Source organism: Oncorhynchus masou, chromosome 25, assembly GCF_036934945.1.
Source record: "Oncorhynchus masou masou isolate Uvic2021 chromosome 25, UVic_Omas_1.1, whole genome shotgun sequence".
Classification (NCBI taxonomy): Eukaryota; Metazoa; Chordata; class Actinopteri; order Salmoniformes; family Salmonidae; genus Oncorhynchus; species Oncorhynchus masou.
Window position 1 is genome coordinate 30,721,445 of NC_088236.1, and position 27,505 is coordinate 30,748,949.

Here is a 27,505-nt window from a genome sequence, read left to right on the forward strand (position 1 = left end):
AAGGTTGGTCGGTAAAACTGTCTCACAAAGGTGGGTAAACTACATTTACTTGTGTTTACCATCCACTACACCACTGGTCCTATTCCAGTTTTATAAGCAGATCACACTATCAGGTCTAAGCTTGGCAGGGATAAGTAGAGCAGTAATATTTCCCATGTGGTATCCTGTAAACCCATACCTAAATGACTGGATGTAAGATGAATAAAAACAACAAAAGTTCCTGTGTGCTTTATGTATTCATATACTTATATTAGCACTGAAGCTCTTAAGGTAACTTGTTATACTTGAAACATTTTCATTGTGATATATATATATATTTTCAACTTTACATGATGCGAGATGAGGATTTATCAGGGTCTAGCGTGGATTGCATAAGTATTTTTACTTAAGTAGTTTTTTCGGGTTTATGTACTTTACTATTTGTATTTCTGACAACTTTTACTCCATTGCAATCCTAAAGAAAATAATGTACTTTTTACTCCTTACATTTTCCCTGACACCCAAAAGTACTCGTTACATTTTGAATGCTTAGCAGGACAGAAAATGTCTAATTCATGCGCTGATCAAGATAACATCCCTTGTCATCCCTACTCCCTCTGATCTGGCAGACTCACTAGACACATGCTTCATTTGTAAATTATGTCTGAGTGTTGAACTGTGACCCTGGCTACCTGTAAATTAAAAAAAAGTGTTGTCTGGTTTGCTTAATATAAGACATTTTAAATTATTTATACTTTTACTTTTGATACTTAAGTACATTTAAAACCAAATACTTTTAGACTTTTACGCAAGTAGTATTTTACTGAGTGACATACTTTTAATTGAGTCATTTTATTTGAAGGTGTCTTTAACTTTTACTCAAGTATGACTATTGGGTACTTTTTCCACCACTGCATTTACGCAACTATATCATATGTGTGATTGCCCTCACTGGGCCGACTGTGATGTATTTTATATACATGTATTTTGTGTTCAGCAGTAATGCGCCGGTGCTTCCACGTCCTTACCACCAGATGTCAGTTTAGAGACGAGGAAGGATGTTTTTGTTCTTGCTGAAAAACGAGACCACATAACCGACGAGATTCTCGCAGGAACATCTGATGCGCACCATCATCGTTCCATCAATGTACGTCTATGCCGCTGTCCGTTGGCCACGGGTGGAGACAACAATGTTAGGTGAGTACATTAATGTAGCTATCTACCCACGTTTCAGGAAATTGTATATCATCTTCCATGATAGAAAGCTAACGTAGCACAAAAAAAATCGACTGCTTGATATTGTTTGTGAATAGATGGTGTACAGCGTCAATGGTTACCACAGCCACAAAGTGATCGTCTCAACCCTGTCTATTTCTACAATTGTCTTAATGTGATTTTTAACCTAACCTTAACCACACTGCTAACCTTATGCCTAATCTTAAATTAAGACACATAAGCAAAGTTTTGTTTAATGAATGTGTACTATATAGCTAGCCAATGTTTACTTTGTGGCTGTGGTAAATAGTGACAGAGTACAGCAGGTTAGAACTAAGCATTTTTAGCTAACCATAACCCTTTTCTTAACCTATTTATCATAAACTGCTATGTTACTTCTAAACTAATGTGTAATTTCTAAAGTGCTAAGAAAAAGTCCCATCTGGTCGTAGCTGCATTCCACCTAGTCAGAGTACTCAATACTAGCCTAGCTAGCCATGCCGACTCAACTCTATGATTTAAGAATAGCCCGCAATTAATGTGTAAATGCAGGCTATTTGGCTGCTGAAATCCAGACCGCCCACATCCGTAGCAGCTCAAGTCCGTCGTAATTTGTTGAGTTGCTCAACTCATTGTAATTCGTGGAGTTTAGTTTAATTGGCTAGCCTAAAAGTGTGATACGGATTGAATGCATAAATCTTGACACATTATTAGCTAGAATCCGTGCAATTTCTCCCTTCCTGGTCTGCTGGAGTTGGTGTTAAATTATTGCAACAGTCAGAAAATTTACGTACATAATTTTCTCGATTCTCATACTGTGCAATAGCAAGCCCCTCACCAAAATGTTATCAGCCAGCCAGCTACCGTTACGTAGCTAATTTGCCGGTTTCCGATGTTATAATAACATGTCGTGACTGGAGCGAGGAGTGATGTTTCGTGGAAATAGTAGCGTATTTTTAAAAATGTATATAGTGGCGTTAGTTCTTTGTAGCTAGTTGCAAGTACTAACGTTAGCTAACTAATGTTACGAAGAACAGACTTGGCTGGCCTGACCATCCTAACATTTGAGTCATCATAATTTGAAGGAGAGAGACTCCATGCCAGCATCATGGTCGTGTCCATCATGCGCAGTTAATGTTATTTTACATTATTTGCGTAAAGCTTCATATTGGTTATGATACTTCCCAAGTGGGACACACATTTCTACAACGAGTTAGCAAATCAGAAATCTCCGACCTTCCTAGTATCGACCAGCACTTAGGCCTGACCTTGTGTTTTTGTTTACATCTCTTTCAGGAACATGTGATACTCAACTAAACAGTTGCAACTTTTGGATTCTTTCAATGCACAATATTCTCAAACCCTTTCCGGGTCCATAAAAAAAAATGTTTGGTAGTAGTGGAGTTAAGTTAAACCCAAATTCATTGTAGACCAATGCCCTGCAATAAGTTTGAATGATAAGAAGCTACAGAAAACAACTTAACTGATAGACTGGAAGGCCCAGTTGCTATAACATATCTATAAAGCTGGGAGACAGCAGCAAGATGCTGGTCTCTACAGACATTGATTCACTGACCAGTGTGAGGAGGAGTCTGGTCCCTCAGATGTCTTAATGAAGGCACTGCTCTGACTGAGACTGAGTTCTAAAAGGCGGACAAGTGTGACACTGTCTCCTCCTGCTTTTGGGTAGCCTTTATATTCTGTGTAGTAGGATCTCCCCATTGCCCCCTAAAGCCTCAAGATGGGCCCATTCTTAGACTTCAACCCTTTTGATAACCTGCTGTGCATTCTCTTGGGCATCTCCTTCACTGTGTGGTTCACCCTACTGCTCGTCTTCATCATCGTGCCTGCCATCTTTGGAGTGTCCTTTGGCATTCGCCGGCTCTACATGAAAACCTTACTGAAGATCTTTGAGGTGAGTGGGAACCACTTCACTGTTTGCTGGGGTTCACAGATGTTATCAGTTTGTGGTCAGATAGGACATCATATCAGACATTTGCACATGCATAATTCATTTGAATGATCGAGAATAGATGGTAGGCATATGTCACACAACATTTATGACTGACATAGACTTGAGTGGAGTGCATGAATTATACAAATCAAATTTATTTGTCACATACACATGGTTAGCATGTCTATGTGATTTTATTTATACTCACTGTGTGCAGTGATGTGGTACTTCCTTGTTTGACAGTGCACCTGACCCAAACTGGGATTTAGCAATGGGAATTTAGTTTAGTGTAGGTCATGTGCACCTCCCCACCTTCAATCCCTCCCTTTCGACATCAACTCTATTGCTTGAGTTCAGTTCAGGTCCATATTTACAATGTGCTTCACATGAAGTCACGACAAGCACCTTTGTTGTCACAGAGATGCCGAAGCAGGACATGTAATATAAGATGGGTATAATGAGTGTGTAATAGCAATAGCACACAAGCATAAAGTTAGCACCACTCTAATCAATGACTCAACAATATAATGGGTCACTGCCAAGAGAGTCAATAAAAACTTTGCTGGCTGGCCACTATAAGTCAATTGTTAGTGGCACTCTTCACAACTCTGGCTTCACAGTGACCTTTTATCACTAGTACCCAGACAGCCGTGCATTCAGTGGTTGGTGGGTGGAGATTACATGATGGCCAGAGGCCCTGCCTCCCCCTCATTATGTAACTATGGAGAGACCAGAGAGAACGGTACAGACCTGGGTACTAAAAGTCTTTATCTGGCTACATGTTTATGGTATGAACATGACTTTGTGGGATATGTGCTTCTGACCCTACATTATCAACATTGACCTTCTTGTTTGGCCTGCTGATGGGATCAAGTGTCTCTCAATATGATTAATCAAAGGTTTCAATGGTTGTTGGGAGTTAGCCTAGCTGTCTGTTCACCTCTCACTAGTGAGATGAAACCAGAGAAGGTTATCTCCCTCTGTCATCCTCTGCTTTATGTGCTGACAGTAAGCCAGTGAGCAGTTTCCAGTCAACCCCTTTGAGAGAAAGTTCTTGTGGCAGAAATAATTGGGCTGGAGGGAGATGGCTGGCGATATGAGAGGTTTCTCAGCTCGCAGTAGCGCCAAGCCTAGTCTACCAGCATTTTTATGAGAGAAATAAGCTTACAGGCTGACCACACCGCTCACATTGCAAAATAAATGTAGGAATCTATGTTATTCAATTATTGCACCCACACTGCTTGCACGTGTCAACGAGCGTCTGCGTTGCCAAAGGCTAAAATTGAAGTCATTCCTATTTCTGATGCAGATCGCGCTGCAAGTCCTGCCTCTCCCATCTCCTCATTGGTTTATAGAAGCAGGTATCCACGTGCAGTCTTCTCATTGGTTATACCCACGTGGGTGATTGAAAGACGAACTGTGTTGCCGGTTGGTGTAGTAATACGATGAAAGTTTAGATGCCAATCACCATATAAGTTCAAAGATGAAAAAGCCTGCAAGGAGGAGAGATGACTAGAAACGATTCGGTTGACCGTTTTTTATGTGTTGATTAATTGTCGGAGTAGAGGACCTTGTGCATTTCAGGTCAAATAAAAACTCAATGTTTATATCTCAGGACAAATTAGCTAGCAACAGCAAGCTAGCTAAATTGGACAAATTAGCTTGCAAGTGCAAACTAACTAGCTAAATCGCCATAAATGTATAATGATTTTTGACAAGTCAAATTGCATCAACTGCAGTGTTAGAGAATGGGAAGGAGAGAATGAACAAGGAGGACCCTGCAACTCCTACTCAATCTAGGTTATGAAGTGAGTGTAGAGGTATCACACACCGGCTCTTTTTTTGGCTAGTATTATATAATCCTGTGCTACCACACCCGTTTGTCCTAAGCCATGTCCTGGCCTTGATTTGCCCTGTTCCAGTTCAGACTCAACAAGATTGCTATGTTCGTCATCTACTAGCCTAAACCAAAGCAAACACATTTGTGTCCCTATAAGCTGCACTTTAGTCTTATGATTCACATGTAATGGTATTGTCATGTCAGTAAGGATTTTGTTGAGGCCAACCAACTGTAAAATCTCCCCTCGGTGAGCAGTGTTATCATTTCAAAAGGTGGGATGGTCAATTTCAGTTTCTAAAGAGAACTGTCCTTCATCCTGTAGTGTTGTTGACATTGGCCTGGCACTGCTAAGTAGCAAAGATGCTTTGCCTCTTACTATGTTATTGTGCTTCTGTCCACAAGTGGTCAGTCTTGTAAATGTCCAGTTTACCTATCCTGTCAGAGGAATGTTGTGAAGTTGATCAGGTGAACCTTAACTGCTGTCAAGGCCTGTTGCCTAGTAAAGCTTTTTAGAATGTGAACACAGTCTATACACTTTTTTTTTTTTAGCTAGGTGCCCAGATCTACTTCCATTAGCCATTTGGCTCAAATAACTGTATTGGAGTGTAATGTATGTGTAAAATAGATGCTTGAGCAGATTGGAATGTTCTGGCAGCAGAATTCTGCTCATCTTCGCCCTGTCTGTGAACATCAGGATTCTATAAAGATGTGTTGTGTGAACTTGCACCCAGCTCAGTGCCTGAGGTTGAAGTAAAAGTTTGAGAACAGTGGATCCCCTCCCTCTTCCTCCTCTCCTCCCTGCTCTGCCTGTTGTTGCTAAGGTATGTGCAACACTGTCCATTTCCAGCCTCATACTTTAGTGTTTGTCTAGGTGTGCAGATACAGTATGGACATCTGCACTTCATTCAGCTTAGGTGAGCATGGTCTTTTAGGCCTACATAAAACGGACAATTGCTAAAAAAAAAAGAGAAAACAAATTATTCTAATGATTTCCATGGGGACAGACTCCTCTCATAATCGCTAGCTGCCCTAGAATAGTAATATCAAACTAATAGCAAAATACCATATCAACCTAGTAGAATTAACTGCTTTATGTTATACTGTGTTTGTCTTGTGCAATATCGGCCTATTGGAAATGGCACTTGTTGATAACACGTCCACAATTTACTGCACATCTATATAAACTCAAGTGTTGTAGATAAAATATAATGGACATATCAATGTAGGCCTATCTGTAATTGTATTATCTAACCTGTCAAACTGCCCCATAATTCCCGTAATAAAGCATGAAGCTGTTTTGGTCATTTTATGTGAAATAAAGTAAAAATGGAAAGTCTATTATTTAGAATTTGATTATTGTCTGAAGGAGGTTGAGGCAGAATGTTTCTCTAGGAAGTAACAGGCTAACACCTGCAGGATCTTTTCTGGATCAAAAGGGGGTTTAGGTGGGCGTGGCAGGGGGTGTGTAAATTGGCGCTGTGTAAATGTTTTTTTTTTTTTTTTCATTTTTGGCGGTGTCAAGAATTGTGTTCATTTCCTGCTATTCAAAACATTTCTCTATGGAGCTGAGACATTTTAGCAATTTCTAAGGTAATTTCCTGCAATTGTACATGTTCTGTCATGGAGCTCAGAGAATGTTGCCGTTTTAAAGCTTATTTCCTGAAATTCAAGTCATTTTTGCCTTGGCTAATGCTGTTCTTTTGCTCAAACATAACAAAATCAATACTGCTGAATTCATTGTTTTTGGAATTAAGTTCTCCCTGACTTTCTATCTTTTTACATTTTTCCAGTATTATACAGTAGGGATTTTTCTTTTTTTACTATTTTCTACATTTGTATAATAATAGTGAAGACGTCAAAACTATGAAATAACACACAGAATCACGTAGTAAGCAAAAAAGTATTAAACAAATCAAAATATTTGAGAATATTTAAAGTGGCCACCCAATGCCTTGATGGCAGCTTTGCGCACTCTTCACATTCTCTCAACCAGCTTCATGAGGTAGTCACCTGGAATGCATTTCAATTAACAGGTGTGTCTTGTTAATTTGGAATTTCTTTCCCTAACGCATTTGTGCCAATCAGTTGTTTTGTGACAAAATAGGGTTGGAATACAGAAGAGAGCCCTATTTGGTAAAAGACCAAGTCCATATTATGGCAAGAACAGCTCAAATAAGCAAAGAGAAACAACTGTCCATTACTTTAAGACATGAAGGTCAGTCAATCCGGACAATGTCAAGAACTTTGAATGTTTCTTCAAGTGCAGTTGCAAAAACCATCAAGTGCTGTGATGAAACTGGCTCTCATGAGGACCGCCACAGGAAAGGAAGACCAAGAGTTACCGCTGCTGCAGAGGATAAGTTCATGAGTTACCAGCCTCAAATTGCAGCACAAATAAATGCTTCAGAGTTCAAGTAACAGACCCATCTCAACATCAACTGTTCAGAGGAGATTGTGTGAATCGGGCCTTCATGGTTAAATTGCTGCAAAGAAACCACTACTACTAAAGGACACCAATAATAAGAAGAGCCTTGCTTGGGCAAAGAAACACGAACAATGGACCTTGGGCCTGACGTTTCCAAATTTGAGATTATTGGTTCCAACAGCTGTGTCTTTGTGAGATGCAGAGTTCGTGAACGGATGATTTCTGCATGTGTGGTTCCCACCGTGAAGCATGGAAGAGGTGTGATTGTATGGGGGTGCTTTGCTGGTGACACTGCCTGTGATTTTTATTTAGAATTCAAGGCACACTTAACAAGCATGACTACCACCGCATTCTGCAGTGATATGCCATCCCATCTGGTTTGTGCTCAGTCCCACTATCATTTATTTTTCAACAAGACAATGACCCAACACACCACAAGCTGTGTAAGGGCTATTTGACCAAGGAGAGTGCTCCAGCAGTTGACTTGGCCTCCACAATAACCTGACCTCAACCCAATTGAGAGGGTTTGGGATGAGTTGGACTGCATAATGAATGAAAAGCAGCCAACGCATGCTCAGCATTTGTGGGAACTCCCTCAAGACTGTTGTAAAGCATTCCAGGTGAAGCTGGTTGAGAGAATGCGAGCAGTGTGCAAAGCTGTCAAGGCAAAAGATGACTACTTTGAATAATCTCAAATATTTTGATTTGTTCAACACCTTTTGGGTTACTGCATGATTCCATATGTGTTATTTCATAGTTTTGATGTCTTCACTATTATTCTACAATGTAGAAAATAGTAAAATAAAGAAAAACCCTTCAATGAGTATGTGTCCAAACTTTTGACTGGTAGTGTATATATTTTTTACTACAGTTTGGACTTAGGCAACCCAAAATGACAGAGAAATCCCTGACCTGTCTACTTTACTTTTCTTGTAGTGGGCCACGCATAGAATTGAAAGAGGAGCCAAGGATAACAACCATCTCTTGTACAAGCCCTACTCGAATGGTGAGTGATAGGCTGTGTGTTTTGAGTGTGTTCTGTGTTGTTGATGAGTTTGTCTGGTGTTTAGGTGTTAACCATTTCCCATGTCTCCCTGGGGCATTGCAGCCATCATTGCCAAGGAGCCCACCTCCCTGGAGGAGGAGATTAATGAGATTCGGCGCCGTGGCAGTAACCGGGACCTGGACTCCGCTTCTGAGTTTGAGATGTCAGACATCTTCTACTTCTGCCGGCGAGGAGTGGAGAGCATCATGGACGACGAGGTGACCAAGAGGTTTTCTGCTGAGGAGCTGGAGTCATGGAACCTGCTGACCCGTAGCAACTATAACTTCCAGCACATCAGCCTGAGGCTGACGGTCCTGTGGGGGCTGGGGGTGGTGATCCGCTACGGCTTCCTGCTGCCTCTCAGGTAAGACAGGGTCCAGGTTAGCTCAAGGGATCAGATGGGGCGCTGGTTGGTTCAGTAATAGTACTCTCTGTTTTCTGACATGTGGAAACAAAGGTGTTTGACAGGCTAACATCAAAATCACTTCTCTGTTTCTTCCTGAGAACAAAAAACAAACAAACATTTGGCCATAGGCAGTGCTCTAACTAATAAAAGTAAGGAACACAACAGAACTTTAGAAACCAGAATTTTTATTTTTATTGATTGAGCTATACAGTAACCTATTGTATGGTGTTCACCCATAAAATGAATAATTCTTTCAAGGTTTATAAAAATGTCCATTCAATAGGTATTTGCGTCCGAAAAACAATCGTCCAAACCAAGAACCTGATGGTCACTCTGACAAAGCTCCAGAGTTCCTCTGGAGATGGTTGTCCTTCTGATAGGTTCTCCCATCTCTGCAGCGCTTCACCAATCAGGCCTTTATGGTAGAGTGGCTAGACGGAAGCCACTCTTCAGTAAAAGGCACACGACTACAGAGATCCTTGATAAAAACCTGCTCCAGAGCACTGGGACCTCAGACTGGGGTGACGGTTCACTTTCCAACAGGAGAATAACCCTAAGCAAACAGCCAAGACAACGCTTGAGTGGCTTCAGGATACGTCTCTGAATGTCCTTGAGTGGCCCAGCCAGAGCCCGGACTTGAACCCGATCAAACATCTCTGGAGAGACCTGAAAATATCTGTGCAGCGATGCTCCCCTTCCAACCTGACAGAGCTTGAGAGGATCTACAGAGAAGAATGGGAGAAATTCTCCAAATACAGGTGTGCCAAGCTTGTAGCATCATACCCAAGATTCAAGGCTGTAATCGCTGCCAAAGGTGCTTCAACAAAGTACTGGGTAAATGGTCTAAATACTTATGTAAATGTGATATTTCAGTCTTTTTATACATTTGCAAAAATTTCTAAAACTCTTTTTGCTTTGTCATTATGAGGTTTTTGTGTTATTTTTTAAATCCATTTTAGAATAAGGCTTTAACCTAACAAAATGTGGAAAAAGTCTGTCTGAATACTTCCGAATGCACTGTATATGGTTCAAAAGTTAGACTAGTTACTCTGAGAATTTAGCATTAACTTAACTCTGTGGCACTGCTCCGTGACAACGGGACTGACTTTGAACATCAACTGACAACCTAACTAGCGGCTGCCGGTTTGTGATCGACATGGGCTTTTTCTAAATGAAATCTGCAGAATGCAAAATAAGGACTAAATATATATTTATTTCCAAAGCTAACAGACTGAATTTTAATATCCAACCCCTGAAGACAGTATTCCTGTTTTCATAGTGTATTTCTGATTCTTTCCCTTTAAATTGCCATAGAAACTCAATGTAGATTGATCTCCAATGAAAGCTATGGATCTGGACATAAATATGACAAGGGTATCAAGTTGATTTTAATTGGTCCAACCATCGGTAACCCACCCAAATGGTTCCACCTCCAAATGCTGGATAAACAGTCAAAAATTATCTGCAAATTTCTTTAATTGTGGCTGAGCTTTCGGTCAGTGGACCTTCATCAGAGCACCTCCCAAAGCCAAATATGAAAGAGATACAACCAAGAGCGACGAAAGTCTAAACTAGCAATGGTCAAAGCAATTTAAATTTCTTATTTCATCAACACTATCAAGTACAAGTTTATTAAATTACAATATTGTAGAGAACAATGATTCATTTCTTGATTTATAAAGACAGGGAAAATAACTGTTTTGAGATTAATTTCATAGCATCCTCTGGAATTGCCCCTTTCTCTACATTCTAGAGAATTGAGTGAACGTACAGTACCAGTCAAAAGTTATACATTAAAGAATCTCAAATATAAAATATATTATTCTACAAAGTATCCACCCTTTGCCTTGACGACAGCTTTGCACACTCTTGGCATTCTCTCAACCAGCTTCATGAGGCAGTCACCTGGAATGCATTTCAATTAACTAATCTAGGGTAGGGGGCAGCATTGGGAATTTTGGATGAAAAGCATGCCCAAATTAAACTGCCTGCTACTCAGCCATAAAAGCTAGAATATGCATATAGTTAGTAGATTTGGATAGACAACACCCTGATGTTTCTAAAAATGTTTGAATGATGTTTGTGAGTATAACAGAACTCATATGGCAGGCAAAGACCTGAAAAACAATCAAACCAGGAAGTGGGAAATCTGAGGTTTGTAGTTTTTCAACTCTTTGCCATTCCAATATACAGTGTAAATGGGGTCATACTGCACTTCCTAAGGCTTCCACTAGATGTCAACAGTCTTTAGAACCTTGTTTGATGCTTCTACTGTAAAGGAGGTGGGAATGGGTCAGTGGTCTGGCAGAGAGGCATGAGCTGGCAACGCGCGTTCACGTGATAGTTAGCTTGCATTCCATTGCAATTCTACAGACAAAGGAATTCTCTGGTTGGAACATTATTGAAGATTTATGTTAACAGCCTAAAGATTGATTCTATACATAATTTGACATGTTTCTACGGACTATAACGGAACATCTTGACTTTTCATCTGCACCTAGTGATCGCGCATCATGAATTTGGATGACTGGGCTAAACGTGCTAACAAAAAGGAGGTATTTGGACATAAATGATGGACATTATCGAACAAAACAAACATTTATTGTGGAACTGGGATTCCTGGGAGTGCATTCTGATGAAGATCATCTAAGGTAAGTGAATATTTATAATGCTATTTCTGACTAATGTTGACTACACAATATGGCGGATATCTTTTTGGCTGCTTTGTTGTCTGAACGTTGTACTCAGAATATTGCATGGTTTGCTTTTTCTGTAATGTTTTTTTGAAATCTGACATAGCGGTTGCATTAAGGAGAAGTATATCTCTAATTCCATGAATAACACTTGTATATTCATCAACATTTATAATGAGTATTTCTGTAAATTGATGTGGCTCTGCACAATCACCACATGTTTTAGAACTACTGAACGTAACGTGCCAATGTAAAAGGATTTTTTAAAATATAAATATGCACTTTAGCGAACAAAACATGTATTGTGTAACATGAAGTCCTATGAGTGTCATCTGATGAAGATCATCAAAGGATAGTGATTTAAGTTTATTTCTATGTGCTTTTTGTGACTTCTCTCTTTGGCTGGAAAAGGGCTGTTTTTCTGTGACTTGGTGGTGACCTAACATCGTTTGTGGTGCTTTCGCTGTAAAGTATTTTTGAAATCAGACACTGTGGCTGGATTAATGAGGAATTTTATCTTTAAAATGGTGTAAAATACTTGAATGCTTGAGGAATTTTAATTATGAGATTTTTGTTTTAAATTTGCGCCCTGCACTTTCACTGTCTGTTGTCATATCATCCCGTTAACCTCTTCAGGCTGCAATCGCATTATCCTTTTCACATGTGAGTTCCATATATCGCTAACGGTCGCCCCAGCGCGAGTTTTATGCACGTGATGTCAGAATGCACTTACTGTTCTAAAATGTGATTGTTATGCAACAGGACAGTTAACCCGCACTGCCCGCTAATTACCTATAGGCTGTTTTAACTTGTCAAATTTCTAATTCTTTTCTAACATGAGTTTGAATTGAGGTGTGTTCTGCCTCATTAATTCACAGAAGTAGTCAATTTCAGTGATGTGAACAACTTATGTTTGAGACTTTACTGAGTCAGACTTCAGTCTTCGAGGAGAGCCCTTCCGCATTTTCCCCACATATGAAGTATGCCGACATTTGTGCAGTCTTGCACAAACTCGAACATTTTTTGATTGGCGCTCGCATTGTTGTTTTCCTTACAAATAATAACTTTGGATATGTGTGCGTTCCAATCAAAATGTGTTATTTTCTGTATACCATGTCATTTCTACTGTATCATCATACAGTATTGTATGTAAACTCAGCAAAAAAATAAACGTTCTCTCACTGTCAACTGCTTTTATTTTCAGCAAACTTAACTTGTGTAAATATTTGTATGAACACAAGATTCAACAACTGAGACAAACTGAACAGGTTCCACAGACAATGTGACTAACAGAAGTGGAATAATGTGTCCCTGAACAAAGAGGGGGGGTCAAAAGTAAGTCACTATCTGGTGTGGCCACCAGCTGCATTAAGTACTGACTGCAGTGCATCTTCTCCTTATGGACCACACCAGATTTGCCAGTTCTTGCAGTGAGATGTTACCCCACTCTTCCACCAAGGCACCTGCAAGTTCCTGGACGTTTCTGAGGGGAATGGCGATCATGCTGTCCATCCAACATGCCTAAGGCATGTTCACGCAGATGAGTTGGGACCCTGGGCATCTTTCTTTTGGTGTTTTTCAGTCAGCAGAAAGGCCTCTTTAGTGTCTAAGTTTTCATAACCGTGACCTTAATTGCCTACTGTCTGTAAGCTGTTAGTGTCTTAACGACCGTTCCAAAGGTGAATGTTCATCAATTGTTTATAGTTCATTGAACAAGCATGGGAAACTGTGTTTAATAAACCCACAGTGAGCTACTTTAGGTCAGTGGTCTGAGTCTGTTAGCCTCATTCACCTCCTGACATACACACACCTTTCCTCACGTGATGTTGAGTTAACGAGCTCTGATAAATCTAAGTCTGCACCTCCTTTATCCAGCTTTGTGTGTAGTGCGGATTCACCTGGATTAGACCTGCTGCCTCTGTCTGCCTGCATGCCCGCCAGCCAGGAAAAGTGGAGACAGACTTGGTGTAGGATAACATGGCTCTTATTAATGAAAGTATCAAAGTTTCAACGTTACGCAACGTAATTTCGTATCCAGAGTAATCTATGTCCACTTGGCATTTATCATTAGGGAGAGTGAAAGCATTGCCGCAACTGTCTGTTAAAGACACTTTGAAAATGTCTAATGTTGTGTGATATGCACATGAGCTCAAACACAGAAATCATGTGATTAGAATTGGCTGAATGGGCTGTACTGAGCTGTGTTTGACTGGAGCTCTGTGTGTTCTCTGACAGGGTAACTCTTGCCTTCACTGGGGTGGGTCTTCTCGTCGTTCTCACATCCATCATCGGGTTTCTTCCAAATGGGAGGTAAGGATTTCTCATTGTAACACTTTCCTTCTACCTGAGTCGTAACATAGTAATTACGGTAGTAACAACATTGGTGTTGCTAGGTACCAAGCTGTTTCCTGTGTTCTTCCTGAAGGATGAAGAACTTCCTCAGTGAGCAGGTGCATCTTATGTGTTACCGTATCTGTGTCAGAGCGCTCACTGCCATCATCACCTACCACGACAGGTAAGCAGCAACCACAATGCATACACATGGAAAGCATAGGGCGGCGCATGGAGTCCCATAGGGCGGCGCACAATTGGTCCAGCATTGTCCGGGCCATCATTGTAAATAGGAACTAACTTGCCTAGTTAAATCAAGGTTACTCACACACCACACTGACCAAAAGTTTTACCCCCTTTTTCTCCCCAATTTCGTGGTATCCAATTGTTAGTAGCTGCTATCTTGTCTCATCGCTACAACTCCCGTACGGGCTCGGGAGAGACTAAGGTCGAAAGTCATACGTCCTCCGATACACAACCCAACCAAGCCGCACTGCGGAAGCCGGGTTGGAAACACCGTTCACCTGGCAACCTTGGTTAGCGTGCACTGCGCCCGGCCCGCCACAGGAGTCTCTGGTGCGCGATGAGACAAGGATATCCCTACCAGCCAACCCACCCTAACCCGGACGACGCTAGGCCAATTGTGCGTCGCCCCACGGACCTCCCAAAAGGTTTTGTTGGCATTTACATGTGTCCCCATTACCAGTAAAACATAATCAAAACCTATTTATTTCACTTACTTGCTGTGCTGTTCCGTTCAGTCGTTTCATTCTCAACCAGGATTTCTATGGAACGCCGTTTGGGTCTTGGCGTGTCAAAAAAGATACGTGTCAAATAACACTATTCCACTATTGTGTCTAATCCGTACTGTGGCTAGCTTCACAACACAACCCGGTCCGGTCAAGCCTCACTAGACAGACGCTAGCTGGCTGCTTATAATGTTAGCTTTGGGCAACAGGGTTCAGTAGCTGGCTAGCTTTTTATTTTTATGAACAGAAGATCAATTTCAATAGGTGAACAACAGGTGCCAACCTAGCTAATACTTACACACCAAGATTCCTAAATCATTGCTAAGAATAATGAAAATTACTCAGTTTCTACTGTTCATTGTTATCAGGCTGATGGTATTGGTGCTAGCTAGCTACCCCAGAAATTGCGGTTGAACAAATTATACTTTATTACCAACGCGGTATTGTAAACACATTGTTCGTGGCTGGTGTTTGCAGACTTTGTTTTGTGCAGCTTTGACAGTGCTACTGTATATTTTTGGACGTGCAAATACCCAAACGGCGTTCCACAGTATGTATGTCGTGAAGCTAATAGCAGTGACGCTAATTACTGTGTAACTCCGGTAGGGCAACATCTGAAAAATAGTGCAGTTGGTAGTGTGTACTGGTGCTCGACCAGTCGGCGAAAGCCAACATCACCCACAATAGAGAACGGCTGATTGTCAAGGGCAATGAATTCCATTATCTTGGCGTTTTAATGGATTTCGCCTTTTGAGTTGTCTCGCTGAAATGTTCTTACTCTTTCAAATGATTGCTCGACTTGTTGACCGCTCAAGCCACACAGCAGACATTGTGTGGGCTAGGTTAGGAATGCTGTGTTGCACGTGTAGTGTAACATTTTACGTGGCGTCATTACGTCATGTAGGTATGCATGTTAGCTTTGACATCGGTTTTTAACATCGACGTTAAACTAGACATCGGGCCGACACCGATGTTGGCAGTTTTAGCTAATATCGGCTGATTCCGATATGTTCACCGAATTTATATCGTACATCCCTAGTTAGTGCAAAAAGGGTAAATGCAGATGGTTAACTGGACTAACTATTTAGCCATCTTATGGCTTGGGGGTAGTAGCTATTCAGGGTCCTATTGGTTCCAGACCTGGCGTATCATTTAACATTTTATCGATACCACTTTCTGTGCGGTAGCAGAGAAGCCTATGACTTGGGTGGCTGGAGTCTTTGACAATTTTTAGGGCCTTCCTCTGACACTGCCTGATACATTATAGAGGTCCTGGATGGCAGGGAGCTCGGCCTTAGTGATTTACTGGGCTGTATGCACTACACTCTGTAGCGCGGTCGGATGCCAAGCAGCAGTTGCATACCAAGCGGTGATGCAGCTAGTCAAGATGCTCTCAATGGTGCAGCTGTAGAACTTTGAGGATCTAAGGGCCCATGCCAAATCTTTTCAGCCTCCTGAGGAGGAGGAGGCATTGTTGTGCCCTCTTCACAACTGTGTTGGTGTGTGTGGACCATGATAGATCCTGAGTGATGTGGACACCGAGGAACTTGAAGCTCTCGACCCACTCCGCTATAACCACTGTCAATATGAATGGGTGCATGCTCGGCCCTCCATTTCCTGTAGTCCACGATCAGCTCCTTTGTCTTGCTGACTTTGAGGGAGAGCACACTGCCAGATCTCTGATCTCCTCCCTATAGGCTCTCATTGTCATCGGTGATCAGACCTGTGTTGTCGGAAGATTTAATGATTGTGTTGGAGTCGTGCGCAGCCACACAATCGTGGGTGAACAGGGAGTACAGGATGGGACGAGGCACGTACCCCTGAGGGTCCAGCGTGGCGGACTTGTTGCCTACTCTCACCACCTCAGGGCGGCATGTCAGGAGGTGCAGGATCCAGTTGTGGAGGGAGTTGTCCAGTCCCATGGTCCTTAGCTTAGTGCCCTCCAAGGTCATCACTAGTGTTGTAAGCTGTGCAATAGAGTGTCATCTGTGGATCTGTTGGGTTGGTATTGGAGTGGGTTCAGGGTTGCTAGGATGATGGTGTTGATGTGAGCCATGACCAACCTTTCAAAGCATTTCATGGCTACAGATGTGAGTGGTCCATGGCAATAGTCATTTAGACAGGTTACCATGGCGTTCTTTGGCACAGGGACTATGGTTGTCTGCTTGGGACATGTTGGTATGACAGACTAGGTCAGGGAGCAGTAGAAAATGTCAGTGAAGACACTTGCCAGCTGGTCAGCGCATGCTCTGAGTAGGCGTCCTGGTAATCCGTCTGGCCTTGCAGCCTTGTGAATTATACCTGTTTAAAGGTCTTACTGACATCCACTACTGCGAGCGTGATCACACAGTCATCCAGAACAACTGGCGCTCTCATGCATGGTTCAGTGCTGCTTGCCTCAAATCAAACATAGAAGGTATTTAGCTCTTCTGTTAGGCTTGAGTCATTGGGCAACTCGCGGCCTTTGTAATCCCTGATAGTTTGCAAGCCCTGCCACATCCAACGAGCGTCAGAGCCGGAGTAGTAGGATTTGATCATAGTCCTGTATTGTTGCTTTGCCTGTTTGGTGATTTGAACAAGGCAATCACATTTAATCTAGGTCTGCGGTAGACTACCCTGACAGGAACCCAGCACAAACTGCTGCCACAGACCTTACCAGGCTAGGTGTCACTAAAGGCACTAGCGCCAGAGAAACATCAGAAAATCCTTCATTGTTCGGGCATTAAAAACCCAATGTTCCCACCCGGTGGAAATCTGTTAATTAAATAAATCCCACTTCTGCATCTGCTGTCAAAGGTAACAGTGAGCAGTGTTTGTCAGACCATGAGACATCCCGAAAATCGGTCTTCTCACAAAATTGTCTGTGATATGCGAACAGTTTGGCCTATAAACTATTATGACCCCTCTATGGAAAGACTTGCGAACGGTCAAAAGAAATAATGGAAGTTTAGTGCATTCAGACCCCTTGATTTTTTTCACCCATATTTTGTTACAGCCTTATTCTGAGATTGATTGATGTGGGGGTAAAAAATATTTCATCTACACACAATACCGCATAATGACAAAACAAGAACACGTTGACATTTTTGCTAATTTATATAATTCAGACCTCTTACTTAGCACTTTGTTGAAGCACATTTGGCAGCGATTACAGCCTGCAAGCTTGACACACCTGTATTTGGGGAGTTTCTCCCATTCTTCTCTGCAGATCCTCTCAAGCTATCAGGTTGGATGGAGAGTTGCTGCACAGCTATTTTCAGGTCTCTCCAGAGATGTTTGATTGGGTTCTAGTCCGGGCTCTGGCTGGGCCACTCGGGGACATTGAGACTTGTCTCGAAGCCACTCCTGTTTTGTCTTGGCTGTGTGCTTTGGGTCATTGTTCTGTTGGAAGGTGAACCTTGGCCCCAGTCTGAGAACATTCGCCACAATCTGCTCCATAGCGCTCAGGACTTCGTTAAGGATCTCTTTGCGCCGTTCATCTTTCCCTTGATCCTGAGTAGTTTCCCAGTCCCTGCCGCTGAAAAACATCCCCACAGCATGATGCATGCTTCACCGTAGGGATGGTGCCAGGTTTCCTCCAGGCGTGACACCTGACATTTAGCTCAGAGTTCAGGGGACTCCAATTCAGGGACTCCCAAGTTGTAGAAATATCTCAAGGATGATCAATGGAAACAGGATCCGTCTGAGCTCAATTTCAAGTCTCCTAGCAAAGGGACTAATACTAAAGTAAATAAGGTATTTCTGTTATTTTTATAAAATTTGCCAAATTCTAAACCTGTTTTCATCGTCGTTATGGGGTATTGTTTGTTAATTTAAATATTTTCTCAATCAATTTTAGAATAAGGCTATAGTTTAACAATGTGGACATGCAGTCGTGGCCAAACGTTTTGAGAATGACACAAATGTATATTTTCACAGTCTGCTGCCTCAGTTTGTATGATGGCAATTTGCATATACTCCAGAATGTTATGACATGAATTGCAATTAATTGCAAAGTCCCCCTTTGCCATGCAAATTACCTGAATCCCCAAAAAACATTTCCACTGCATTTCAGCCTTGCCACAAAAGGACCAGCTGACATCATGTCAGTGATTCTCTCGTTAACACAGGTGTGAGTGTTGACAAGGCTGGAGATCACTCTTTCATGCTGTTTGAGTTCGAATAACAGACTGGAAGCTTCAAAAGGAGGGTGGTGCTTGGAATCATTGTTCTTCCTCTATCAAACATGGTTACCTATAAGGAAACATGTGCTGTCATCATTGCTTTGCACAAAAAGGGCTTCACAGGCAAGGATATTGCTGCCAGTAAGATTGCACCTGAATCAACCATTTAACGCATCAAGAACTTCAAGGATAGTGGTTCTATTGTTGTGAAGAAGGCTTCAGGGTGCCCAAGAAAGTGGGACAGACTGATATTCTTGTCCGGAGAAGACAAGGTGAGCGCTACCATCAGTCCTGTGTCATGCCAACAGTAAAGCATTCTGAGACCATGTGTGGGGTTGCCTCTCAGCCAAGGGAGTGGGATCACTCACAATTTTGCCTAAGAACACAGCCATGAATATAGAATGGTACCAACACATCCTCCGAGAGCAACTTCTCCCAACCATCCAGGAACAGTTTGGCGACGAACAATGCTTTTTCCAGCATGATGGAGCACCTTGCCATAAGGCGAAAGTAATAACTAAGTGGCTCGGGGAACAAAACATCGATATTTTGGGTCCATGGCCAGGAAACTACCTAGACCTTAATCCCATTGAGAAGTTGTGGTCAATCCTCAAGATGTGGGTGGACGAACAAAACCCCACAAATTCTGACAAACTCCATGCATTGATTAAGCAAGAATGGGCTGACATCAGTCAGGATGTGGCCCAGAAGTTAATTGACAGCATGCCAGGGCAGATAGCAGAGGTCTTGAAAAAGAAGTGTCAACACTGCAAATATTGACTCTTTGCATCAACTTCATGTAATTGTCAATAAAAGCCTTTGACACTTATGAAATGCGTGTAATTATACTTCAATATTCCATAGTAACATCTGACAAAAATATCTAAAGACACTGAAGAAGCAAACTTTGTGGAAATTAATATTTGTGTGATTCTCAAAACCTTTGGCCAAGACTGTACTTTCCGAATATGGGGACTGTTTAGTGCCAAAATATATATATATTTTTCTAAACATCTTTCAGATATAGGTCAGACACTTCAGAACAGACTTCCTTTCCTTTCTGTTCCGTGTAGTGAATCTATTATTCAATGTTTGTATGGGCTAATAGCAGTAAGACCCTAAATTTATTTATCATACTTTTAAAAATGTACTTTCAAGGGGTTTTTAAATTCAAAATCAAATTGCTGAATGATCCTTGGTATGACCTGATTTAAAACAATTCCATATAACTTAGTAGAACCCCCCCAGCTTAGACAGGGCTTAGACTGTTATGGGTTTAACACCCACAGTGTTGTAGCCTGTGCCCTGGGGGAACTGTTTGTCAAGAGACCCATGGTGAGACCTACTGTTCAGGCTGGCTGGCACAGCTCAGCAGGAAGTAGTACAGGAAGTTAATCAGATTATTTATATTTACCTGACTCTACATTAGTTTCTGCTACAATTTGTGTTTGATTAGTCTAAATTCGAAAAGCACAAAGTGGACATTCCCTTTGACATGATGCAGGCTGTTTGCCGTCAGTTCCAATGTCATCTGAGTTGATTTTATTGACACTCCGTTTCTGTGGTGTGAGGCAATGCCAGACCGTGCCCAAAGCCTTGGCTTGATGTGTTGATTTCAATACATGCTGGAGAGTAACACTCTACAAAACCATTAGTCACATTTATTTGTCAAAGCCCTTACTTGCCAAATGCTCACGTTAAAGAAGAAAATTATGGGAAATGTTGCAAAAGAGATGTCTCAATCAGATGCAGAAATAGTCCTTACCACCAACTCTAAGTCAGAGAGGGAACTTGTCATATGAACGTGTCAATATAGTCTTTGTTTTGCAGTAACATTTTTTTTTTACATGAGCCGCCATAGTCAGGGACTGTATTTAACCCGTAGGCCTACTCATTCAAATAAATCATTATTTCCAAGACCACGAGGGTTAGGTTCGTCTTTGTCCATGAAATTGGCCCTAAGTGCCAATATTTTCAAAGACTTATCCATCGGTATGAAAATAACTGCTCATAAACATGTTTCTAATAGGCCAAACTGTCTAAGAATGTGGTGTATTCAGTATGGGTTATGTCCCCTGAAGGAATCTACATATAGCGCTGGGCCTGTTACAGCATGTTCCTCTGCCTAGTCTGGGGGCAAAAAATACTGAAGTGGTGTAAGAAGGGCTCTGTTTTGTTAACAATACAACATGATCACCATTTATCTCCTGAATGTAACCTCGTACTCCAGTCCAACATGTTCAGGGGGTCAGGCTTTGGATGCCAACATCATTTGTCTTCTCTCACGTTCATGTTAATTAGGGAGGGGTGAGGGAGAGGGAGCCTGGCTTCTCCCTCAAACCCATTTTCCATCATCCACAGGTTTCTTAGGATCTAGTTTACACTGGAATGGTAATTTCCTGATAATGTCTTGTTTACTGATACTCATCCTGTCCTCTCTCTCTCTCTCTCTCTCTCTCTCTCTATCTATCCTCTCAGTGAAAACAAGCCCAAGAATGGAGGGATCTGTGTGGCCAACCACACCTCACCCATCGACGTCATCATCTTGGCCAGTGATGGCTGCTATGCAATGGTAAGGCCCATGATGAACAGCACAGCAGTCAGACAATGCTACCTACCACAGCACTGAATGACTGCTGTCAATCATTGAGTTAGTGTCAAAATTAGAAAGTTACTGGTGTGCTAGTTACTACCATAACACAAAATATTTTAGAAGCAAGCTCTCAAATTTTCTTACTGAGAATTTACCAAAAAATGTACAATTAAAATAGTATTTTAAAGAGGCAGGTGTGAGATTGTTGACCTGTATCATCAGATGTTTGTTAAACCACACCTGTGTGTGCGTCTATTCCAGGTTGGGCAAATCCATGGTGGTTTGATGGGCGTAATCCAGAAGTCTATGGTGAAAGCCTGTCCACACATTTGGTTTGAACGCTCTGAAGTCAAAGACCGACATCTAGTGGCCAAAAGGTAGTAATGCACATCTGCACTTTTGGGTTGGAAGTCACTCCGCTCGAGTCTGGTAGGTACCTAGAGTTTCGGAAGCTGCTTGATGTCAGCATGATGCGTCAATTATAAAGGGGACTGTGCGTTTACTGGTTGGTTCAGTCTTTCCCACTCAAAAAAAGTCTATCCCCTTGTAAAAAAAAATAATAATAAGTTTGAGTAAACCAATCAAAGCTCGCTCTATTTCTAAGCAAATATATACGCACAAAAAAGAATCCTGTGCAGACCTGTGGGGCACAGCTCAACCTCGCTGTGTACCACGTTAGTCGTGTCAGCCAGGCTAACTCAGCTGTACCTTAGCTAAGACCTAAAGAATCTATACTCAACAAAAATAAACGCAACATGTAAAGTGTTAGTTTCATGAGCTGAAATAAAAGATCCCAGAAATGTTCAGAATGTATAAACTTATTCTCAAATAATTTTGTGCACAAATTTGTTTACATCCCTGTTAGTGAGCATTTCTCCTTTGCCAAGTTAATCCATCCACCTGACGGGTGTGGCATATCAAGAAGCTGATTAAACGGCATGATCATTGCACAGGTAGGTGCACCTTGTGCTGGGGACAATAAAAGGCCACTCTAAAATTTTCAGTTTTGCCATACAACACAATGCCACAGATGTCTCACGTTTTAAGGGAGCATGAGATTGGCATGCTGACTGCAGGAATGTCCACCAGAGCTGTTACCAGAGAATTGAATGTTCATTTCTCTACCATAAGCCACCTCAAACGTCATTTTAGAGAATTTGGTAGTACGCCCAACCGGACTCACAGCCACAGATCACATATAACCAGGCCAGGAACTCCACATCTAGCATCTTCCCCAGCGGATTCGTCTGAGACCAGCCACCTTGACTGAGTATTTGTCTGTAGTAAAGCCCTTTTGTGGGGAAAAACTCATTACGATTGGCTGGGCCTGGCTTCCCAAGTTTGTGGGCCTATGGACTCCCAGGCCCACCCATGGCTGCACTCTTTCCCAGTCATGTGAAATATATAGATTAGGACCTAATGAATTTATTTAAATTGACTGATTTCTTATGAACTGTAACTCAGTTGCATGTTGCGTTTTTTTGTTAAGTATAAATAGATCATTGACAAATCCATTGACGGTTTACTGTGACCATGTTTTGATTTAATGACTATTTTGGGTTTAGTGTTTGTATTGGTAAAGACTAGTCAAGCTGTATCTAATCAATATACTGTACACTAGAGCTGGGACAATAAATCTAAAATTTGACACCAACCAAACCGACCACTCATCGAAGACATTTTACTGATAACAATAAGTAGCCTATACTAGAGAAATGTGAAGTTTGAAATAAGTCTTTAATTTGGGCAATTGCTAACTACAACATTCAAAGTAGTAGTAGCAATTACAAGTATACAAAAGTAACTGGTGCACATTATTGTTAAACTTATTGTTCTATCATGAGAATTCAGTTAATTTATCGGGATATAGATGTGTCCATATAGCCCAGTTCTACTGTACACTTACAACACCTCTTGTGTTGCAGATTGAGTGATCATGTAGAAGACACAACTAAACTTCCTATTCTCATTTTCCCCGAAGGTGAGTCATTTTTGTTTTTCCTTAGTTACTGCTTTGAACACAAGTTACAGTAGTGTTGATTACTGCATTTCTATTGTGGAAATGTGACTATAAGTTAGCTTTAATATAATTTCCTATCCCAATTTGTTAACACTGACTTTTCCCCATAGGCACCTGCATCAACAACACTTCAGTAATGATGTTTAAAAAGGGCAGCTTTGAGATTGGCTCCACAGTCTACCCTGTGGCCATCAAGGTGAGTGTGTGTCGTGAGCGCTTGCGTGTGATGTTATTATTACCGGTCTCTCAGTATTAATCAATGTCCCTCCGGTCCCAACAGTACGACCCCCGCTTTGGAGATGCCTTCTGGAACAGCAGCCAGTTTGGGATGGTCAACTACCTGCTGAGGATGATGAGCAGCTGGGCCATTGTGTGCAGTGTGTGGTACCTGCCACCCATGACCAGAGAGGTTAGTCTGGGAACAACCTCACCGTTTTCTTTTTAAAATCTATCTTCTTGAAAATATCGCTAAAAGGCTTAAGGGTTGCTTTGACATTGATTCAAGACCCTAAGCTCAGTGGCGTTTTTGACTGGCAATTGTGCGTTGTTTAATGATGGCTGGAACATGATATTTGATTAGCACACTCTAGCCCCAGTAAAATTTATACTGTAAAGCACGACCGATTTCAAAAACTGTAGAACCAGGAATAGATATAGCCCTTGGTTCACTCCAGACCTGACTGCCCTTGACCAGCACAAAAACATCCTATGGCATACTGCATTAGCATCGAATAGCCCCCGTGATTTGCAACTTTTCTGGGAAGTTAGGAACCAATATACACAGGCAGTTAGGAAAGCTAAGGCTAGCTTTTTCAAACAGAAATTTGCATCCTGTAGCACAAACTCCAAAAAGTTCTGTAACACTGTAAAGTCCATGGAGAATAAGAGCACCTCCTCCCACTGCACTGAGGCTAGGAAACATAGTCACCACCGATAAATCCGTGATAATTGAGAATTTAAAAAAACATTTTTTTGTTAACTTGGCTTTCGAAGACCTTAGAGATGCAGGGTAGGATAGATATAGGTCTGTAGCAGTTTGGGTCTAGAGTGTCTCCCCCTTTGAAGAGGGGGATGACCGCGGCAGCTTTCCAATCTTTGGGAATCTCAGACGATACGAAAGAGAGGTTGAACAGGCAAGTAATAGGGGTTGCAACAATTTCGGCAGATCATTTTTTAGAAAGAGAGGGTCCAGATTGTCTCGCCCTGTTGATTTGTAGGGGTCCAGATTATGCAGCTCTTTCAGAACATCAGCTATCTGGATATGGGTGAAGGAGAAATGGTGGGGGCTTGGGTGGGTTGCTGTGGAGGATGCCGGGCAGTTGACCGGGGTAGGGGTAGCCAGGTGAAAAGCATGGCCAGCCATAGAGAAAAGCTTATTGAAATTCTCAATTATAGTGGATTTATCGGTTGTGACAGCGTTTCCTAGCCTCAGACCACTGGGTAGCTGGGATGAGGTGCTCTTATTCTCCATGGACTATACAGTGTCCCAGAACTTTTTTGAGTTTGTACTGCAGGATGCACATTTCTGGTTAAAAAAAGCTAGCCTGAGCTTTCCTAACTGCCTGTGTATAATGGTTCCTAACCCTGAAAAGTTGCATATCACGGGGGCTATTCAATGCTAATGCAGAACGGATGTTTTTGTGCTGGCCAAGGGCAGACAGGTCTGGAGTGAACCATGGGCTATATCTATTCCTGGTTCTACATTTTTGAATGGGGCATGCATATTTAAGATGGTGAGGAAGGCACTTTTAAAGAATAACCAGGCATCCTCTACTGTCGGGATGAGGTCAATGCCATTCCAAGATACCCCGGCCAGGTCGATTAGAAAGGCCTGCTCGCAGAAGTGTTTTAGGGAGCGTTTGACAGTGATGAGGGGTGGTCGTTTGCTAAATGAGAACTTGTTCTCAACTAGCCTACCTGGTAAAATAAAAAAGCATTAGTGTAGTCAAGCTAACCTCCCTGAAGTTGGCTGTTTTATGTGGTTGATATTATTGCCATTGCACAATCTATAATTTCAATACACCAGTAGGTCATATTGAATGGATGCATATGATGCACACCTTCCTTTGACCTTAACCTAGGTAAATCATGCAGGGTTATGTTCAATAAATCCTGCTCTCAGTGGGTTTTCAAATCAGCATTCATCTCATTAACATTTTACGGTTGATAGCCTCTCAGCTTCCACCCCTGATTCTAAGGAAATATGATTCAAATCAATATTTTGAGATGCTAGTATGGCTGCCTCCTTTAGACGCGCTGGCTTATGCACTTGTTGGTTTGTTTCATGTTAGGTTGTCTTTCACAGTACATTCATGCTGATTGCAAAACCAGAGCTTGACAAATCAATTTGTACCAGGATTGTGGATGACCATTGTGTGTGACTTGGTATAATGATTTTAGTATTTTGAGCCGGGTGTGGATGTGAACTTGGTCAGACCTCGCTCATGAATAACAGGAAAGAGTTGAGTACTACCACCCACTTCTAAAACAACATGTTCAGCGGCAGGGATTGGCTAGCTTTGTGGCCCTGGCCATTGACCGACGACTGTCCCATTTTGATGTAGAAAGCAGAGGGAGGGAAGATTGGGACATTTTTCTGTAAATGTCAGAGTTGAAGAAACTTGGGCTGGGATCCAACTGGTCCTCAGAGGTGTCCTGCCCTTTGAATACATTTTCCACTTGCTGCTTGAAGGGAAACTAGTACTTGGTGCAGACATTTGGAGCAGCCATCTTCTCCAGTCTCTTTGTAACCTGGAGATCATAGTCACACAGAATCAGAACACTCCATTTTTAGAGATTCTTCTGTCCTCTTGATGCATGGCCTATGAATTGCACTGTGCTTGATTTGATATCCCAGTTTGTCAATTTACTTGATACTATACTACAATATGCCAATTTTGCCCGTTAGTGGCTGTAGCCATTGAATAGGATAGGTCCTTCATACATTATGTGCACAGAGACCCTTTCCAGCACATGTCTGATGCTCAGGTGGCCCAGTCCGCTTTGTGTGTCAACCTGGTCTTCATCTTTGTTTTCCTTTCTGAACAGGACGGAGAGGATGCAGTCCAGTTTGCCAGTCGGGTCAAAGCAGCTATCGCCAGGCAAGGAGGGCTGGTGGACTTGCTATGGTGAGTAACCCATAGCAAACATCTGTGAACATATGTACACATGAGTTATAGGCTTATAATACCAGGTCTGTGTCATTGTTAAACCCAGCTTAGTTTTGCTCAGCTGTATCCCTGTGTGAGCATCACAGAGTACTATGTAATGGATTTGTGAATGATGTTGCTTTTTAGGGATGGCGGTTTAAAGCGAGGGAAAGTAAAAGATACATTCAAAGAGGAGCAACAAAAGTTATACAGCAAAATGCTAGTGGGAACCCAAGAGGACCGCAGTCGTTCTTGAAGTGAAACGTACAGAGTATGAGATGATCAGAGACCCACCTGTGGACAACAGAGTGGACAGTCTTCTGCACCCTTAAGGATGTTTTTGACCTGGAATACTCCAACCCTCATGTCAGGAATTCTTCACTTGGCTTCCTCGGTCAGTGCCTCAGCTTGGCATATTAAGTTCTTATTGCTGTTACAGCCCATTCTGGTCACTGTCCTCTGATTCTAATGATTTGACAATGGACTGGCCACTACTGCACCAGCCTGTCATGATGCTGTGCACTAAGAGTTCTCTCACCATCAGGGAAGATAACACACTCTCTTTTGAGTGACTAATATATTTATGACCTTCGTTGAGTTAATGTATATGTTTTGTTTTTATCTGGTCTCTCTGTTTATTGTTAATAGTATTATGACAGTTATCATCATTGTTCTTTAAGTTACAAGTGATCTGCCATGGGACGTAGCAGTGCAGCATAGAGAATTATTGGAGAGCTTGTACTGAAGGGGAAATCTGTGACCATGTTGTTCCCAACAGACTGAGATGGCAAGGTACCACGTGAATGTTTCTAATACCTTTTTAATTGTTTTTTTTTTCAATGAAAACCTTTTTTATTTTAAGCATTGTATTCACATGTAAAATATAGGAGTTATGTTAAAATGGAGCTTGGGTTTTGTTTTTTGTTTCTGTTCTTGTGTCCAT

At 41.8% G+C, this 27,505-nt stretch overlaps 1 protein-coding gene across 2 annotated transcripts; it reads left to right on the forward strand.

The window, feature by feature from the left end:
- Nucleotides 1-310: 310 nt before the first annotated feature.
- Nucleotides 311-27,467, forward strand: LOC135514100 (glycerol-3-phosphate acyltransferase 4). Of its 2 annotated transcripts, XM_064937304.1 has the most exons (13): nt 311-1,176; nt 2,491-3,109; nt 8,350-8,419; nt 8,522-8,822; nt 13,793-13,867; nt 13,983-14,072; nt 21,279-21,372; nt 21,655-21,770; nt 23,319-23,374; nt 23,524-23,609; nt 23,694-23,822; nt 26,462-26,541; nt 26,710-27,467. In XM_064937304.1, exons 2-13 carry the CDS (start codon nt 2,936-2,938, stop codon nt 26,816-26,818), a joined length of 1,380 nt encoding a protein of 459 aa, XP_064793376.1. In that variant the 5' UTR covers nt 311-1,176; nt 2,491-2,935; the 3' UTR covers nt 26,819-27,467. The 2 variants fall into 2 exon arrangements, with proteins under 2 accessions (XP_064793376.1, XP_064793377.1); XM_064937305.1 differs by lacking the exons at nt 311-1,176; nt 2,491-3,109; nt 8,350-8,419; nt 8,522-8,822 and having other exon boundaries at nt 13,805-13,867; nt 13,951-14,072.
- Nucleotides 27,468-27,505: the final 38 nt, after the last annotated feature.